Raw genomic sequence first — 18,389 nt, forward strand, 5'->3', positions numbered from 1 at the left:
AGGCCCACAGCCTGTGGGATCATTAACGCAGCACAGATTCACTGAGAGCTCGCCGTGTGTTGAGCACAATTCCAGAAGCTGGTCGCAGCAGAGGGCGTGGCAAAGCAGCGTCCCGTGTGTAGCTTACGCTCCAGTTCGGAGGAAAGGCTCGAGTTCTGGCTTTACCTCTGTTAATTACTCTCATTCAGCCTCGGTCTTCTCATCTGTGAAATGGACACAGTGATATTTACTCCATGAGGTTATTGTGGTGGATACTGGAGAGTAATACTTGGTTCCAGGTCTGACACAGGGAAGCCCCCCCTCCCCTCGTAAGTGGTAACCGGTGACAGGTTTCAGGGATGAGGGCTGGGACCAGACTTGGAGCAGAGGTCAGCACTAAATCGCACCCTGGGGCCCCGAGGCTGGAGAGTCTGATTGGCCACAGCCAGTCATGTGCCATCCTGGAAGCAGAGGACTCTGGGTAGGAGGAACTCTGCCTGAGCTTTCAAGGTGGAGGGTGAAACTTAGCGTTCCAGCAGTACTAATACTGCGGAGGGACCTCCAAATCAGGAAGGAGGCTCAGACGCCCAAACTTTGAAGTACCTTACAAGTGCGTACACATGCCATGGAAGATTCTGGAGGTTGTGCGACGAAGGTCATAATTCTAGAAGGCCAACCCCCTTTCAGCTTCAAGGAGAGACTCGCTCACTCCATGGGGACCAATTATAAGGCAGCTGGAGCCCCTGGGTGGGGGCAGATGTACAGGCACTTTCAGGGATTAACTTGCTGGAGGCCTCTGGGGATGCTCTCTGAATGCGCAGAGGTCCGGGAGCCTCGAGGCTTAGTGAGAGGCTCAGATGTTAACAGCTGCCAGAGCTCTAGGGATCCCCTGGCGCCAGGCTGACATTCACACTTGTCTCCTTTGCCCACTCTGATCGACTGATCGGGACTCTCTGGATTGCAAGGCTCCAATGGGACTCTGTGAGCAATTAGCGATGCCTGCTGGAGATGCAGAAGCCCCAAAGGGTGGCTATACCAGGTGTGTGTGTGTGTGTGTGTGTGTGTGTGTGTGTGTGTGTGTGTGTTATCTCTTTCCCTGGGGACACCTCCACAGGTCAGACTGAGCCCCACAGAGGCAGGGACTTGTCCTGGGACACTTGTCCTGGGAAACATAGCTGGGGAGCAGCTCTGTCTATGAAAGGGGGTCCAAGGTGCTCCCCCAATCCCAGGTGGGCCGGCAAAGCGAAATACAAAGGAGACAGGAGCTTATCCTGCAAGGGAACAGGTGTGGAGCTGGGTGTCCCCAGAAGGGGCTTCGGGCAGGGGTTCGTACACTCTTGGCAGCTGCCTGGCATGTCCTCTATCAGGATGGCCAGGCCTCAGAGCCCAAACCAGAGTGCCAACCTGGGCGGCTCCTGACCTGTCCACCTGCTTGGGGTCCCCAAGCCCGCGCCTCTCCAGAGAGGCTTCCCCTGGGAGCAGAGGTGGTGGTGGGTGGCGCGGAGGGATGGAGGCCTGTTTGGGGCCAAGAAATGGGCCAACCCTGAAGGCCCCGGAGCCCAGTCCTGCGGTGGCCCAGACCTGCGACCCAGCAGGCCATGGCCGTGGGATTCACCGTCCTCTGCAGCCCCCTCCATGGCCTCAAATGCCGGGATACATGGCTTCACCCTCTCAGGATGCCTCACGCCTGTTTGGGGGGAGACTGTCCCACCTCCCAGGGAGGCAGAAAAGTCCCCAGCGTCTAGCGGTAGTGCCACCTCTTCTGCGTTGTGGGCACTGGCTCTAAGCCTCAGGCTGCTCATCTGCCAGATAGAGAGGAAGTGTCTGACCCCACCCCACCTGTCTGGAGAGCAGGGGTGACAGAGGGCCCCTCCCTAGGCCGAGCTCAGCGAAGGAAGACTTGGAGCCATAATGCTGTCTTCAAGTCCTGCCAGAGGTGGCGGAGAGGGATCAGCTCCAGAGCTGAGCACCACGGGAGCCTCCTGGCCTCAGGCCCTGGGCTTCTCTGAGCCTCTTTTCACATGTCTAAAATGGGACCATCAAAGCGGGCTGTGAAAGGCGGGCGTGGTGGCGCAGGCTTGTAATTGCAGCATTCGGGAGGCTGAGACCTGAGGATCGTGGTTCGCGGGCAGCCTCAGCTACTTTGGCCCTCTGCAACTTAGTGAGACCCGGTTTCAAAATAAGGAATAAACAATAGGGCAGCGGGTATAGCTCAGAGGTACCCATGTTGTAATGGCCCTCTCTCATTTAACATTAATTTCCACCTATAGAGAGGGCCTAGCACTTGGCAGACACTCATCAGATAGTCTCCGAACGTCCTCATTGTCTTTCTCACAGTTAGCAGTGGTCTTGCCATCCCCCGCCTTCTGACTGCGGGCTTCACGCACGCCCCTGCATTCTGTCCTGGTACCCAGCGGGTAGGGCGCTCTGTGGTTGTCCACGTGCCCTGCTCTGAGAGGAGAGAGGGCCCCCATGAAGGAGCAGAGAGGGCATCGGTCCAGGGCCTGGGAATCTGGGAAGCCCCAAGAGGCCGGCAGCTATGTTCAAGGTGACCCAGCCAGTGAGGGCCAGAACCGGGCATGGAAACCCTGCTCCTGCCTCCTGGCTTTTTTCTGCCTTGCTAAGCTGATTCTCCAGGTAAGAAAACATTTTGCTTCCACATACACAGTTCAACAATACGGCCCTGGGAGATTCTAGGAAGCCGAAGCAGAAGTGCGGGTTGTTTTGAAATCGCCTCATCCTGCTGGTTCACAGGGTTCAGATAAAGCCCAGACAGTGCACCTGCTCTCCAGGAGGGCGCTCAGGGCGAGCTGCTCCCCGGAACGCCACACCGCCAGCCTTCCAGGGGCCCAGCCGTGCCTGTGTGCAGTGCGTTTTCAGAAAGCCCACTTCCAACTAATTACATAATTTTACTTAATTTCAAAAATCTTTTCTTCCTCTAGACGATGCATGTGGTAACGAGGGAGGAGCGAGGCCCATACAGACACGCCGTGTTCCTTATGCCCTTGAGAAGCACAGGAATCCGGCAGACACCAAGTCTGCCCCTCATTTCCTAAGACCAGAAATCAACCAAGGATATGGGTGTCTGGCCTTGAACCTCAGATCCTCCTGTCTCAGCCTCCCAAGCACTGGGATGACAGGCATGTGCTACCAGCCTGCCTAACATTGATCTTATTTATTTATTTATTTATTGTGGGTCTGGGGATGGAACCCAGGGCATTCAATCTCTGAGCTACACCCCCTGCCCTATTTTTTGTACTTTATTTTGAAACAGGGTCTCACTGAGTTGCCGAGGGCCTCACTAAGTAGCCGAGGCTGTCTGCGAACCGCGATCCTCCGGTCTCAGCCTCCCGAATGCTGGGATTATAAGCGTGCGCCACCGCGCCCGGCTTAACATTGATCTTTTTAATAAAAACATTAAACATTGGGGCTGGGGTGTTGCTCTTTGGTAAAGTGCTTCTCTAGCGTTCTCAAGACTCTGGGTTCAATCCCCAGTACTGCAGGGGAAAAAAGTTAAAGGTTAATTATAACATTTAATTAACATTTAAAATTGATAGCCACTAGTAATATTCAACTAACCGGCAACACTACTATTACTATTTTGATGTATTTTGATAAAATATATATAGCGATAGATAGATAGATAGGAATAGGTATCCTTTTTTACATACGACTTGATTCTTTTTTAAAAATTTTTATTGGTACATCGTAGTCATACATCTTAATGGAGTACAAGATGGTAGAGGCGTACATGCACACGTCACCCATTTAGCCCTTCCCCCATACAACTTGATTCTATTTTACTAAATGTTAGCACTTTAGCAATTCCAGTGCCACTAAATAGCCTCTGAATATATGATTTTAAGCACCCCATAATACTCCATTGTTATATATACTGTGATTCCCTTAGGCAGTGCCTCTGTTTGGACATTTCTTCAGTGGCTCTCTATATAAATAGCTTGGCGAGCCAGGCGTGGTGGCGCACACTTGTAATCACAGCATTTGGGAGGTTGAAACTGGAGGATCGCAGTTCATGGACAGCCTCAGCTACTTAGCGAGGGCCTCCACGACTCAGTGAGACCCTGTTTCAAAATAAAGAATAAAAAATAAGGCTGGGGGTGTGGATCGGAGGTAGACTGCCCCTGGGTTCCATCCTCAGCACTGCAAAATAATAATAATAATAATAATAATAATAAATAATAATAATAATAATAATAACTTGGCAGCAGGTGCCTTCGCAGCTTCTCTGTTCATTTTCCTGGGATTGGTTTCCCAAAGTGGAGCTATAGGTCAAGGCTGCTAGCCTGGAGGGAGCGTGTCAATGGCTTTCAAGAGAGCTAGTCCTCCTCCACCCTGGCCCCACCTGCGGCAGACAGTCAAGCGCTCCCTCTGTTCTCTGGCCTGGGCTCAGATGCGGCAGCCGCCTTGACATTGAAGGTGCACTGGGTTTGCATTTTGGGCCCTCCAGGGGAAGGCGCACTCCACCAGCGAGCTGAGCTGAGCTCCCTAGGTGCCAGATGCCTAGGCAAAGGCTCCCGCTCACCCACCCACACGGCCAGGTCCCCCACCCCCACCCTGCTGGGACAGTTCTGTGAGCTGACAGTCTAAACAATCTTTCTGATGTTCTAACTCGTTGCAAAACCCTGACTTCTCTGTTTTCTCAGCTACAAAATGGGACTGGCATGAGGATTAAATTTGATCACATTTGTAAATCAATATAAACTTGGTTATATTAATATAAGACTAATAATAGTGATTTGTCACTGGACATGGCGGCCCACACCTGTGATCCCAGGACTTGGGAGGATGAGACGGGAGGATCAGAGTTTCGAGGACAGCCTCAGTAACTTAGTGAGGTCCTTAGCAACTTAGTGAGACCTTGTTTAAAAATAAAAAATAGGAGCCGGGCGTGGTGACGCACGCTTGTAATCCCTGCGCTTGGGAGGCTGAGACAGGAGGATCGCACAGGTTTGAAGCCAGTCTCAGCTACTTAGTGAGGCTCTCAGCAACAGTGAGACCCTGTTTCCAAATAAAATGTATATAAATCTGGGAGTATAGTCCGGAGGTAAAAAGCCTCTGGGTTCCACCCCCAGTACCACCAAAAATAAGTAAATAAATAAATAAATTAATTAATTAAAATTAAAAATAGGACTGGGGGTGTGGGTCAGAGGTAGAACGCTCCTGGGTTCAATCTCTAGTTCCATCAAGAATAATAATAGTGATTTCTCACCTGGCTGGCTTGGTGGTACAAACTTATAATCGCAATACTTTCAAGGCTGAAACAGGATCACAGATTCAAGGAGAGCCTCAGAACTTAGCGAGAGCCTGTTTCAAAATAAATAATTTTAGAAAGGGCTGCGGTGTAGCTCAGAGGTAGCACATCCCAGGATCCAATCCCCATTACCACAGAAACATAATAGCGATTCACGCCGGCATCGGTGTGCATGCCATTAGAGTATTAGTGCTGAGTGTGCAAGAGAGCAGGAAGAGCCAGGCCTTGAAGGTAGAGGGGGTTCGGTCTCTATTCTCAGCCCCTGCACAGAAACAGGATTGTATAACAGAGGCACTGGGGCCTGGGGGAGAGCACTGGCTGTCCTGTTCAATAATTCGGATTGTAAACACCTGGCACCGGTGTTTAACTTGTCCGCTCTTTGGTTTTTGTGTCAAAGTTATAAGTGTTCAGAGTCTGTAAAGCCTGATGCTGCTGAGGCCTCGGGTTCTACAAGTGGCGTGCTGGCGTTGGCGCATGCTGGCGTGTGAGAGCCTGCTGTTAAATTTCTAGGAATTTTGAAAGCCGTTTGTTAAATACAGCCTTTATTAAAAATTAAATTGCATTAACTTACGATTAAGTAAGTTAGAGTAAAAGCAGAGGTCCTAGATATTAAAAATTCATAGCTCCCTAATTGTTTTACTGCTCCCTGTGTTCTAGGGTTGCTTATGTCTGTTGCATTTGGGTAGTGGAAACATTATCTTACGGTGTGCCACAACACTTCCTTAGCCCAAAGGCAGGGGTGGGAACGTTTACACCACCGACATTGGCAAACGCTACAAACCCAAGTCTTTTCCCAGATGACCCAGTGGTTCACTACCCCAGCTCGCCCCTGCGTGGCGCAGCACCAGGTACAAAAAGAACAGCTAAAACCTTTCATTGGCGCCGGGTGTGATGGCGCACACTTGTAATCCCCGCGCTTGGGAGGCGGAGACAGGAGGATCGCGCAGGTTCGAAGCCAGCCGTGCGCGCTGGCTTAAAAGACCCTGTTTCCAAATAAAAAAATATATAAAAAATAGGTCTGGGAGTGTAGCCCAGAGGTAGAAGGGCTTCCAGGAACTCCAGTACCACCTAAATAAAAAAAATAAATAAATAAAACCTTTCATTGTTTTTAGCTGTTTTTTTTTGTACTTACCCCTGTATTGCATACCATATGTGTTGTGTGTGTGTGTGTGTGTGTGTGTGTGTGTGTGTGTGTGTGTGTGTGTGTGTACTGGGGATAGAACTCAGGGCATTCTATCTCTGAGCTACACTGCAAGTCCTATTTTATGTTCAAATATGGTATCAGTACGTTGCCTGCAGATCGCCCTGGGGGAACGCCACGCCGGGGCCTTGCAGTGGTGCCTGGGGAATGGCTCCGAGGGACAGAGCTGTGGAAACTGCCCCACAGTGTGGGGTCTGTCTGAAGTCAAGCTGGAGGAGGGGAGTGGCCAGGGGGCAGTGGAGCTCAGAGCAGTCACAGCTGTGTGGGAATTCTCGCTTTGCTCTGGGTGCTGGATCTTGGGAACATGACTTAACCTCTCTGGACTGTAATTTCCCTCCTGCCTAATTCACAGATTTGTCGTGAGAATTAAAGATAATGTGCAACCTTAACATATTCCAGGGTCATGTGTGGCTCAGTGTTTGCTTAAAGGCTCACTTAAGAAACCAGAGTCTAGAGCAGGCATGGTAGTGCACACTATGAGTACTTGGGAGGCTGAGACAGGAGGATCGTGGTTCGACGACAGCCTCAGCTACCTAGTGAGACCCTCTGCAACTTAGTGAGACCCTGTTTCAAAATAAAGAATAAAAAATAGGGCTGGGGGGGTAGCTCAAAAGTAGAATGCCCCTAAATTCGAACCCCAACACTGCAAAAAAAAAAAAAAAAAGTCATAGTCTAAGCTGGGTATTGTGATGCAAGCCCATAACCCCAGTAGCTGGGAGTCTGGGACAGGAGGATTGCAGTTTCCAGGCCAGCCTCAACAACTTAGTGAGAACTTCAGCGACTTAGTGAAAACACTGCTTCAAAATAAAAAATAAAATAGGACCCGGGTGTGGTGGCACGCACTTGTAATCCCAGTACTTGGGAGGCTGAGACCAGAGGATCACAGTTCTCAGACAGCTTCAGCTACTTAGGCCCTTTGCAACTCAGTGAGACCGGTTTCAAAATAAAGAATAAAAAATAGGGCTGGGGGTGTAGCTCAGAGGTGGAATGCTCCTGGGTTCCATCCCCAGTACCACCAAAAATAAATAAATAAATAAATAAATAAATAAAAAATAAAATAGGGCTGGGGTATAGGTCGGAGGTAGAAAGCCCATTCATGTCATGTCAGAATAACTTGCATACATGAGTATGCTGCAACCCAGCGATGTGGGCCTCCCCGCCGCCTTCTAGAGCAGTGGGAAACAGCCTCCTCTTGATCCAGGCCTGACTGCGGCTCCCCTGAGGCTCAGTGCGAGCAGCAGGTGTCTGAACAGCAGGTGTCTGTGAGGAGGTGGGCACCGGTGGGTGCTGCCAGGGCCGCTGCCCACAAGGCTTGGGTTCCTTCCAGCGGGGAGTAACATCTGAACTTCAAAGGCTTTTTTACTTGTGGCTGATTTGCAGAGCCTCTGCCCTGTGCCCCCCCCCCCCCACGCACCATTCAGATCATCAGGGCAGCCCAGTCTTAGGCACCAAAGCAAATAGGACATGGTTGGCTCTTCCAGAACCTCCCAGTTCCATTATTTTATCCCACCAAACCACAACCGGACCTGCCCCCAGAACAGCCACAATGGACTTATCATAAGCGAGTGCTCCAAACTGCCCCATGGAGCCACTGGAATTCCAAAGAAAGAACCACTAAATGCCAGGTGGTCAGGCAAGCATATATTTTATTTATTTATTTTGGCTCTGGGGATTGAACTCAGGGGCACTCTACCTCCGAGCTACACCCCAGCCCTTTTTATATTTTATTTTGAAACTGGTTCTTGCTAAGTTGCTGAGGGTCACTAAGTTGCAGGGACTGGCTTTGAACCTGTGACCCTCCTGCCTCAGCCTCCCCAGTCCTGGGATTACAGGTGTGTGCCATGGGCCCTGGCCAAGCCTCTGTCAGGAGGACTCCCTTGCAGAGCGCTGCAGCTTGGGACACAGCCAGGGACAGTGAGAGGAAAGGGGTGTTCTCCCCAGGGGTGCTTAAGAAATTTGGACTGAGGCTAGGTCCAGTTTTTCTCAGTGTTTGGGCAACGTCATGCCCGGGAGTGCGGAAGGGCCCAGCTTGGGCTCTAGCTTCCTGGGAGAGCCTCTGGCTGGCTAGTCGCACAGCTTTCAACTCTGGGTTACAGTCAGGACACAGAAAGAGAGTGGAGGGCACTGGGGGACCAGACCCCAGGCGAGAAGCCCAGAAAAAGGGCTCCTTTAACAGGGTGCAGTGGCAAACACCTGTAATCCCAGGACTTAGGAGGCTGAGACAGGAGGTTTGCAGGTTTGAGGCTAGCCTCAAGAACGTACTGAGACCCTGTTTCACAATTAAAAATAAAAAGGGCTGAAGGTGTAGGTTAGTGGTAGAATAACCCTGAATTCAATTCTTAGTACCAAAAAAAAAATAAAAAATAAAAATAAAAAAGGAAGAAGGAGAAAGGGCCACCCTGGGACCCTCAAACCCATCCCTTCTGTCTTTCTCCTCTGCAGACCGGCAGGATTGAACCCAACTACCCCAAGGTGTGCGGCCACCAGGGCAACGTGCTGGACATCAAGTGGAACCCCTTCATCGACAACATCATCGCCTCGTGCTCAGAGGACACGTCGGTGAGCGGGAGGGCCGCCTTCTCCTCTCTGCCACCCGGCAGGCCCCAGGACTGGGCGTAGAGAGTCAAGGGAGAGAACCGGTGGGGGAGGGGCGGGTCCTGTGCCTTTGGTGTGACTGAGTGTGGAGGTGTTGATTTGTAGGTGAGAATTAGAACAGAAAGACCAGATGTGCGGTTCAGCCCTGGTCTGTGGCTCTCTGAGGAAGGTGAGAAGGAGAACAGGGAGGAGGAGGAGGGGAGAGAGGAAGCCCAGTCCTGAGGGGGACGTGGCAGTGCCCCCTGGGGCGTGCTCTGGAAGTCGTGGTCCTAGAGGACTGTTGTGACTTGTCCTAGGCCATACTGGTGGCCCAGAACTTGAACTCCATGTGTCCCACCACTCCTGGGAAGAGAAAAGAAATAGGAGGGAATGAGGACGGAGGGCAGGGAGGAGACAGCAGACAGGGCAGATCAGAGGTGGAGAGGGAAGAAGACCATCGCAGGGGCCAAGACCCTAAGGGTGAGTGACAGTCGAAGCTGCTTCCTGCCCTCCCTTCCCTCACAGGCAGAGTAGAGCCACAGGTGCTGGCCGTAGCCTCCAGGTCTCAGGAGAGGGACCCTGTGATTCCCCACAGTGTCCCTGAGCAGCACCAGCACATCGGCCCCCAGCAAGAGGGGATTCTAGGCTCTCCGCTGAGCTGGGGAGGAGGCTCAGCCTCTTAGTCAGGCTGCCAGGGTCTACCTAGTGCTCCCTGGCAGAGCCTGGGGACAGGCCACATGCCCAGGGTGCAGGGACTGGCAAGAACTTTAGAGCTTTTGTCTCCTGTCTTCACATCCTGGACTGTGAGCTTCTGAGAGCAGAGGCCACAGCCTGTTTGGCTCTGAGCCCCAGGCATCCAGCGCTGGGCCGGGGACTCACTGTGCATTGGATGGATGGATGGATGGATGGATGGATGGATGGATGGATGGATGATTGGATGGATGGATGATTGGATGGGTGATTGGATGGATGGATGGATGGATGATTGGATGGATGGATGGATGGATGGATGGATGGATGATTGGATGGATGATTGGATGGATGGATGGATGGATGGATGGATGGATGGATGGATGATTGGATGGATGGGTGGATGGATGATTGGATGGATGATTGGATGTCTGGATGGATGGATGGATGGATGGATGGATGGATGGATGGATTGGATGGATGGATGATTGGATGGATGGATGATTGGATGGGTGGATGATTGGATGGATGGATGGTTACAGAGATGGATGGATATATGAATGGATTATTGGGTAGGTGGGTGGATAGATGGATGACTACACTGATGGAAAGAGAAACTGCCAAATGGATGAGGCTGATGAGCAGATAAATGAATGAATGGAATAAAAGATGACTGGACAATGGGTGGACAGAGAGATGGATGAATGGAAAGATAAATGTGAATGGTTGAAGGGAAATGGTCCACTAATCAGTTATCCAAAGGAAGAACAAGATTCATGGTAAAGCGTCTCCACCATCCATGAACTTGGAACCGACGTCAGCTGGCGCAATATGGACATGGCGGGGCGGGGGTAGACGAGTGGAGTGGGCTTGGCCAACTCCTGACTGTTCACGCCTGAAGTCAGCTGGAAAGGATCCTGGGGCAGCAGCCATAGCCAGGGCAGGGCCTCTGGGGACCGAAGGAACAAGAACTTGCAGTGAAGACCATCTATCAGGTTTTACTACTTTCTTTAGCAACCTCAGAATCAAAGCAGTCAGGGGAGAATGGTCAAGGGGTCATAGAATGGCCGGGTCATAGAAGACAGAGCCATGGAAGGGCAGGCAGGAGAAGATGAAGCCCAGGAAAGGCAATGGAGCTAGTCGCTTTCTGGGCGGGTAGGAGGCAGGTGGAGCTGGTAGGGCCCGAGAGCTCAGTGGTCAGTGCAAGAAAGGCTGTCCTTCAGTTGGAGAGAGGACAGGTGGAGGTGCTGCCTGTCCTCTGCTGGGCACGGAGAGCTGTGCGGCTTAGAGGGCCCATCGCCCTATCCCTGCCTGTCGAGGTGTGGAGCTACTGTGGCTAGCCCTGAAACTCGGAGCTCCCCAGCACTCTGAGCGGAGCGCTTTACATGCATTTAAGCCAGTGTGAGGCAGGCACTGCTTCCCCAGGCCGAGGTTAGAGGGTGGCTGCGGAGGTGTGCTCTGCCGCCCTAAATTTAAATTCCTTCAGCACCAGAATCAACAGAGGCAACGCTGGGATCTTCAGGTCCTTGTCACAGCTCACTGGGGGACCCAGCTGGGCAAGAAAAGAGCCGTGTCTGAGCCAGGCCAGTGGCACACAGCTGTAACCCCAGTACCTGGGAGGCTGAGACAGGATCGCAGGTTCGCAGCCAGCTTCAGCAACTTAGCGAGACCCTGTTTCAAAATAAAAGAAGAAAATAGGACTAGGGGTGTACCTTGGAGGTAGAATGCCCCTGGGTTCCATCCCCGGTGCCCCAGGGGGAAAAAAAAAAAAGGACAGTCTCAGCAACCTAGTGAGACCCCGTTTCAAAACAGAAAGTAAAAAAAAAAGGGCCAGGGTGTGTAGTTCAAAATGGACCTGGGTTTAATCTCCAGTACCAGAAGAGGAGGAGGAAGAGGAGGAGGAGGAGGAGGAGGAGGAGGAGGAGGAGGAGGAGGAGGAGGAGGAAACTGAGGAAGAAGAATGTCTGTTCTCTTGCTGAGTAGGGACGTATTCATCTCTGGCTCCTGGAATGCGGCCCCCTTGGTCCCTCCAGGCCGCCACCCCTCCGCCTGCCTGGTTCTCGCTCAGTGCTTCTTTCACCTGAAGGGTGCCTCGTGCTCTAGGACCCCAGCTAGTAAACAAGACGCCCCACACATTCAGAAGAGCAGAGGCTCGGCTCTGCCCCCGCCACAGGAGCCAAGCGGCCCTTCACCTTGTACACACCGGTCAAGATGGCACACTGTGTCCTGTGTGCTCCTGTCACTGGGGTTCAAATAGCCCCCCTGTGGGATCTGACACCGCTGGGATTGGACCTCAGCTCCACCGCTTGCCAGCTGGGAGGCCAAAGGCCTGTGACTTTACCCCTCTGGGCCCGGGTTTGTCTCATCTCTACAATAGTGGTAATGGTATTCCACCTTGGCATCTGTGATGAGATGTGAGGAGGTCTGCGCGTGCCTAGAATGATACCTGTCACTCAAAAATGCCTGCCAATCCCGGGACTGCTCTGGAAACGCCCCAGCGGTGCGGCCCACCTCACTCAGGGAAATGCGTGCAGAACAAGGACACAGCATTCGAAGCCAGCCGAGGGCCGCACACACAGGCCGGGAAGAGGGAATTCACTTTGACCAGGGTGCAGGGAGGAAAATAGGTTCAAGAGGAGCAGATCTAGGGGAAGCAGGACTTTGACAGATAGAAATGGGGTTAAAGAGCCAGGCCTGGCAGCACACACATGTTATCCCAATACTCAGGAGGCTGAGGCAGGAGGGTGGCAAGTTCAAGCCCAGCCTCCGCAATTTAGCAAGACCTCGTCTCACTAAATAAAAATAAATAAATTGATTAAAAAGGGCTGGGGTAGCTGGGCATGGTGGGGCAAACTTGTAATCCCTGCGCTTGGGAGGCAGAGACAGAAGGATCACGCAGGTTCGAAGCCAGCTGTGCTGGCTTAAGAGACCCTGTTATATATATATATATATATATATATATATATATATATATATATATATATATATATATATATATATGGTCTGGGAGTGTAGCCCGGAGGTAGAAGGGCTTCCAGGAACCCCAGTACCACCAAAAAAAAAAAAAAAAAAAAAAGGTCTGAGGAGCTGGGGTATAGCCAGGCATGGTGGCGCAGGCTTGTAATCCCAGTGTTTGGGAGGCTGAGACAGGAGGACCCAAGTTCTTGGCCATCCTTGGCTACTTAGTGAGGCCCTTTGCAACTCAGTGAGACCCTGTTTCAAAATAAGGAATAAAAAATGGGGCTTGGGGTGTAGCTCAGAGGTAGAATGCCCCTGGATTCCATCCCCAGTACCGCAAAAAAAAAAAAAAAAAAAAGTCTAGGGTATAGCTCAGTGGTAGAGTGCTCTGAGTTCAATCTTCTGCACAGGAAGGAAGGAAGGAGACAGGGAGTGAGGAAGGTTGGTTAGTTGAAGGAGTCCAAGGAAGAGGCCCACACTGGCACAGCCCTGAAGGGAATGCATCCAGAGCTCCGGCGCCCTGGGCTGTGGTCAGTAAGGGGAGAGGGGGCTGCAGAGGAGGCTGGACCAGTGTGACATGCGGATACTGGGGAGCAGCTGGGCTTTGAAATAGCACCTGTGCTTCTCAAGCCATGTGAGCAGAACCGGTATCTGAAAGAAGGAGCTGTGCATGGGGGTGGCAGTGGCTTTAGGGAGGAGGCGGGCAGAGCTGGCAGGAAGGGAAGGGATCCTGGGGACAGAGGGTGTGCCCGTGGTGGGAGGGGCTGCTGATCCAGAAACAAGAAGATTAGGGCCAGGGATTGGAGAGGAACTAAGCTCTTGCTCCAGCTGCCTGGCTTCAGCACCACCTGACCCGGCAGGTGTTTGCCCCGCCCTGGCCTCAGGGCCAAGGATGGGGAGGCACTGTAGTTAACAGGCCCAGAGGCAGGTGCTCTGCTAGTCCAGAAGGGCCCCTGCTCCCCCACCCTCCTGCCACTCTACCAACAGCTCTGGTTTTGCAGAAGAGGAAACTGAGACTATGAGCCCAGCAGGCTGAGGGTCCAGATTCTCCCAGACCTAGGTCGCAGCACCTGCTCTGTGAGGGCCATGTTGGGTGCCTGGCCTCCGCCCATCCAAGCACCCACAGGCAGGAGCCCTAAAACACCCCCCTCCACCCATTTCAGCCCGAGAAGTCAACAGACTGTGCATCGAATATATCGAATATGACCTCCAAAACCAGGGTTAGGAGCTCGGCCAGCCAGGCTACAGGACACCAGGCTCGATGCCCACCAAGGTGGGGAGAGCAGCCCTTCCCTGTGGGGGCCTGCGCTGCCGCTGGCCCCTCCGCCGCCCTCTCCAGTCTCCCAGAAGACGCTGGGGGGGACCACAGCTCCTTCTCATACCCCAGCCCTGGGCAGTCTCCTGTGAGTGGATCCCCCAGGTCCCTTGGGACTGGCCTCCCCTCCCCCAGGGCTTGAGGACGTCCTCAGGAGTCTAGCCTCCCTCCCTGCAAGAGCTGGCGCACGTGCGTGCCGGAGCCCCTTCCCCAGGGACCTCTGTCCTAGGGGAAGGACCAGAGCCATAACTCTCCCTGGCATCTGGCAGAATCCAGTTCTTTCTGCCGCTGGGTGATGTCACCTATTGTTGAAGGGCTATGCTTTTTATAGCTTCTGCCGCAGCCGGGGAGGGCGGCTGGCAGGCAGCAGGGAAGGGCACTAGCTTCCAAGCCTCATCCTGCTCCCAGCTTCTCTGGGGGCCAGAGCCGCAGAGAGCGAAGGAGAGAGAGAGGAAGAGAGAGAGAAAGAGAGAGGAGGAGATGGAGGAGGAGGAGAAGGAGGAGGAGGAGGAGGAGGAGGAGGAGGAGGAGGAGAGAGGGAGGAAGAGAGAGGAGGAGATGGAAGAGAGAGAGAGGAGATGGAGGAGGAGGAAGAGGAGGAGAGAGAGAGGAAGAAAGAGAAAGAGGAGGAGATGGAGGAGGAGGAGGAGGAGAGAGAGAGAGGAAGAGAGAGGGGAAGAGAGAGGAGGAGATGGAAGAGAGAGAGGAAGAGAAAGAGAGGAGGAGATGGAGGAGGAGGAGGAAGAGGAGGAGGAGAGAGAGAGAGAGGAGATGGAGGAGAGAGAGGGGGGAAGAGAGAGAGAGAGAGAGAGAGAGAGAGAGAGAGAGAGAGAGAGAGATCTGATATCTCAAGGAGAGGGAGAAAGTGATCCTGGGAGGGAAGCCCTCTCACTGGAGGGCTGAGTTCAGCATCTTGCTTCTGCCTTCTATTTAAGCTCTTCCGTCCACAGGAGATACGGTGCCCCCCGCCCCAAAGAGCTGGATGTCAACCCTGCTGGAAGCCACCCATCACCCTACCTCCTGCACATGCAGCCAGTGCACAGGCACACACACACTCACACCCACACACACATGCAATGCCTCTTGCTGCTGAAGAGAGCTGTGCCCTCCTTCAGAGATGGGAGGAAGACAGTCCCAAGAGGCCTTGACCACGACGGGCAGCCATGGAGAAACCGCAGTGTGGTCCTGCCCCAGCGGCCAGCGGCCGGGGTCCCTAGGCTCCACTTCTCAGATCCGTTGCTTCACCCCTCTGGGCACCAGCTGCTCTCCTGTAAACAGGGACACACGGGGCACACAGTGAGAGCTAAATGAACATACAAGTGGTTCTTGTATACTAAAAGCCCCAGCCACGCTGTAGGAGTTTAAATCACAGCCGGGCGGGGTGCTGCACAACCGGAATCCCAGTATTCGTGAGGCTGAGACAGGAGGATGGCAGGTTTGAGGCCAGCCTAGGCAATTTAATGAGACCTTCAGCAAGTTAGTGAGACCCTGTTTCGAAAGAAAAAATAAAAAGGGCTGGGGGTGTAGCTCAGAGGTAGAATACCTCTGAGTTCAATGCCCAGTACCATTTAAAAAAAAAAAAAAATCAGAGAGCCAGAGACCAGTTCCCTGGCCAGCGCTCTTCCTGGCGCACAGATGTATCTCATTCTTTATTCAAGGAATTTTCTTCCCAGTTTCAAAAAAAGACCAAGATGGATGCCGAGCCTTGTAATCCAAGAGAGAAACCCCCTTCCTTCTCAGTCAGGATGAACAGGAGGGACCCCATCTGTCCAGCCCACCACGGCCAGCTCCCGAGTTTGGGGACAGTGCGTGGTCAGACTCGCTGGTGTAGGAAGCCTCTGGATCACTTGGTGTTTTCTCTCGTCCAATAAACATACCGTGGTGCCTGTTCCCTTACCAGAGAGAGGGGGCATTGGAAGGACTCAGCCCTGAGGGTGGAGCTGGCCACAGAGCACGAGGCCTGCCATGCCCAGGAAGGGCAACTTCTAGACACAGTCACTGCGCGGTGATGCTTCTGTCAACGACAGACTGCAGGGACCGAGCAGAGGGTGATGGAGCGGCGTACGGAGCGTGTAACAGGCCTGCGCCCCCCCCCCACCCAGTCACGCAAAGCAGATATGATCAGGCGCTGCGCGTGGCGCTTGGTAGAAGCCTACATGGCGCGCTGCTGGTCTGTGTATTTACTTGACTCTGCCTTTCGTTTTTTGGTGTATGTGCCTTCTAGTTGCAAACTTTTTGTGCGTGTGTGTGGTGCTGGGGATGGAACCCAGGGGCATTCTACCTCTGAGCTACATTCTTAGCCCTATTTTATTTTTGTTTTGAAACAGGGTCTCACTAGGTTGATGAGAGTTGCACTACTTGCTGAGGCTGTCCTCAAACCTGCAATCCTCCTGCCTCAGCCTTCCAAGTACTGGGATTACCAGGCGTGCGCCACCATGCCTGGCTCCTAGTTGTAAACTTTTAAAAGTTGACTGTAGGACAGCCTCAGACATGCTCTTCAGGAGAGATTCCAGAGCAAGCCGTCTTGGCAGGAAACAGAGGACAGATTCCTGCATCTTGTTGCCTCTCGGGACCTTCCAAGGAGACCAGGTGTGGAGCTGGAAGACAGTATATCCACGACTCTGGCCCCATGGGGTCCTAGGCTACTGTGTGTGCTTGTGTCTTCATTTTTAACAAAAAAAGTTAAAAAGTAAAAATAAAATATTTTTAGTCAGGCATAGTGGTATATATGCCTGTAGTCCCAGTACTTGAGAGGCTGAGTCAGTATGACACAGGTTCAAGGCCAGCCTTAGCAACTTAGCAAGTCTGTATTTAAAAATAAAAAATTTAGCTGGGCGTGGTGGCGCACGCTTGTAATCCCAGCACTCGGGAGGCTGAGGCCGAAGGATCGCAGTTCGCAGACAGCCTCGGCTACTTAGTGAGGCCCTCTGCAACTCAGTGAGACCCTGTTTCAAAATAAAAGAATAAAAAATAGGGCAGGGGGTGTAGCTCGGAGGTCAAATACCCCTGGATTCCATCCCCAAACCCGCAAATTAATTAATTAATTAATTAATTAAAAATTAAAAAGGCTGGATGGTAGAATCCCCCTCGGTTCAATCCCCAATACCACAATAAAATAAAATATTTCAAAAATACAAAAAAGCTTATAGTATCTGTAAGGATAGCTTAAGCTCATATTCATAGAAGTCAATAAAGAGAGAACTTTTTGTACAATAGCACAATGTATTTATGCCAAGTGTATTGTGAGATTCCAATATTAAAAAGTATATAAAGTTGGCTGGGCGTGGTGGCGCATGCTTGCAATCCCCGTGCTTGGGAGGCTGAGACAGGAGGATAGCACAGGTTTGAAGCCAGCCTCAGCTATTTAGTAAGGCTCTCAGAAACTTAGTGAGACCCTACTTCAAAATAAAGAATAAGAGCCGGGCGTGGTGGCATATGCTTTTAATCCCCGCGCTTGGGAGGCTGAGACAGGAGGATCGCACAGGTTCGAAGCCAGCCTCAGCTACTTAGTGAGGCTCTCAGCAACTTAGTGAGACCCCATTTCCAAATAAAATATAAAGAATAATAGGTCTGGGAGTGTAGCCCAGAGGTAGAAAGCTCTGGGTTCCACCCCCAGTACCACCAAAAAAAAAAAAAGTATATAAAGTTTAAACATTGCCACGAGCTAAGGCTAATTTATTATCGAAGACATAAAAACATTTTTGTGTGTTTGTATGTGTGTGATGCTAAGGATTAAACCCAGGGGTATTCTAATACTGATCTACCTCTCCAGCTCTTTTAGTGTTTTATTTTAAAACACAGTCTCATTAAGTTGCTAAGTCTGGCCTTGAACCTGCAATCCTCCTGTCTCAGCCTCCCAAATCCTGGGATTACAGGCATGTACCACCATGCCCAGCTAGGAAAAAAAAAAAAAAAAAGAAAGAAACACCTTTTATAAATAGACTGCAGCCTCTGTGCGCAGGCTCATGAAAGCCCCAGCCCTGCACGCATGTTCAGAGTGCCCTGTGCAGGTGCGCCATTTAAAATCTTCAATCATAATTTTACTGTGCTTTCCCATGTTTAGATGTGTTTGGCTACACGGATCCTCACCATCGTGCAAGAGTTGCCTACAGGATTCAGTGCAGAAACATGCCATACAGGTTTTAGCCTAGAAGCCATCAACTACACCTCATAGCCCCGGTGGGTTCTCCCTTCCAAGTTGGTGTGTTGATGCCCCGCGATGGTGGCACGGTGATAAAATTGCCTAACGATGCGTTTCTCAGGATGTGGCCCCATCCAGGTGATACATGATTAGACCAGGGAGATAGACAGAAGGACCCCGCAGGCTCCTCCAGGTCCTGGGCTCTGATGGGGGTGGGAGGGCTCTAGCCCCCTCCTCCCAGCTCTCTTGCCGTAGATGC

General features: G+C 52.0%; 1 protein-coding gene across 1 annotated transcript in view; it reads left to right on the top strand.

Moving 5' to 3' along the window:
- The window catches only part of CORO2B (coronin 2B), a gene marked incomplete at both ends in the record, with an annotated part of 74,107 nt that overhangs the window by 30,242 nt on the left and 25,476 nt on the right, over nt 1-18,389 (top strand). Inside the window, one exon of the mRNA XM_080692199.1 lies at nt 8,895-9,011. Coding sequence (XP_080548325.1) covers nt 8,895-9,011 — 117 coding nt within the window. The remainder of the gene's footprint in view (nt 1-8,894; nt 9,012-18,389) is intronic.

Source organism: Muscardinus avellanarius, assembly GCF_963383645.1.
Source record: "Muscardinus avellanarius genome assembly, chromosome: 3".
NCBI classification, from domain to species: domain Eukaryota; kingdom Metazoa; phylum Chordata; class Mammalia; order Rodentia; family Gliridae; genus Muscardinus; species Muscardinus avellanarius.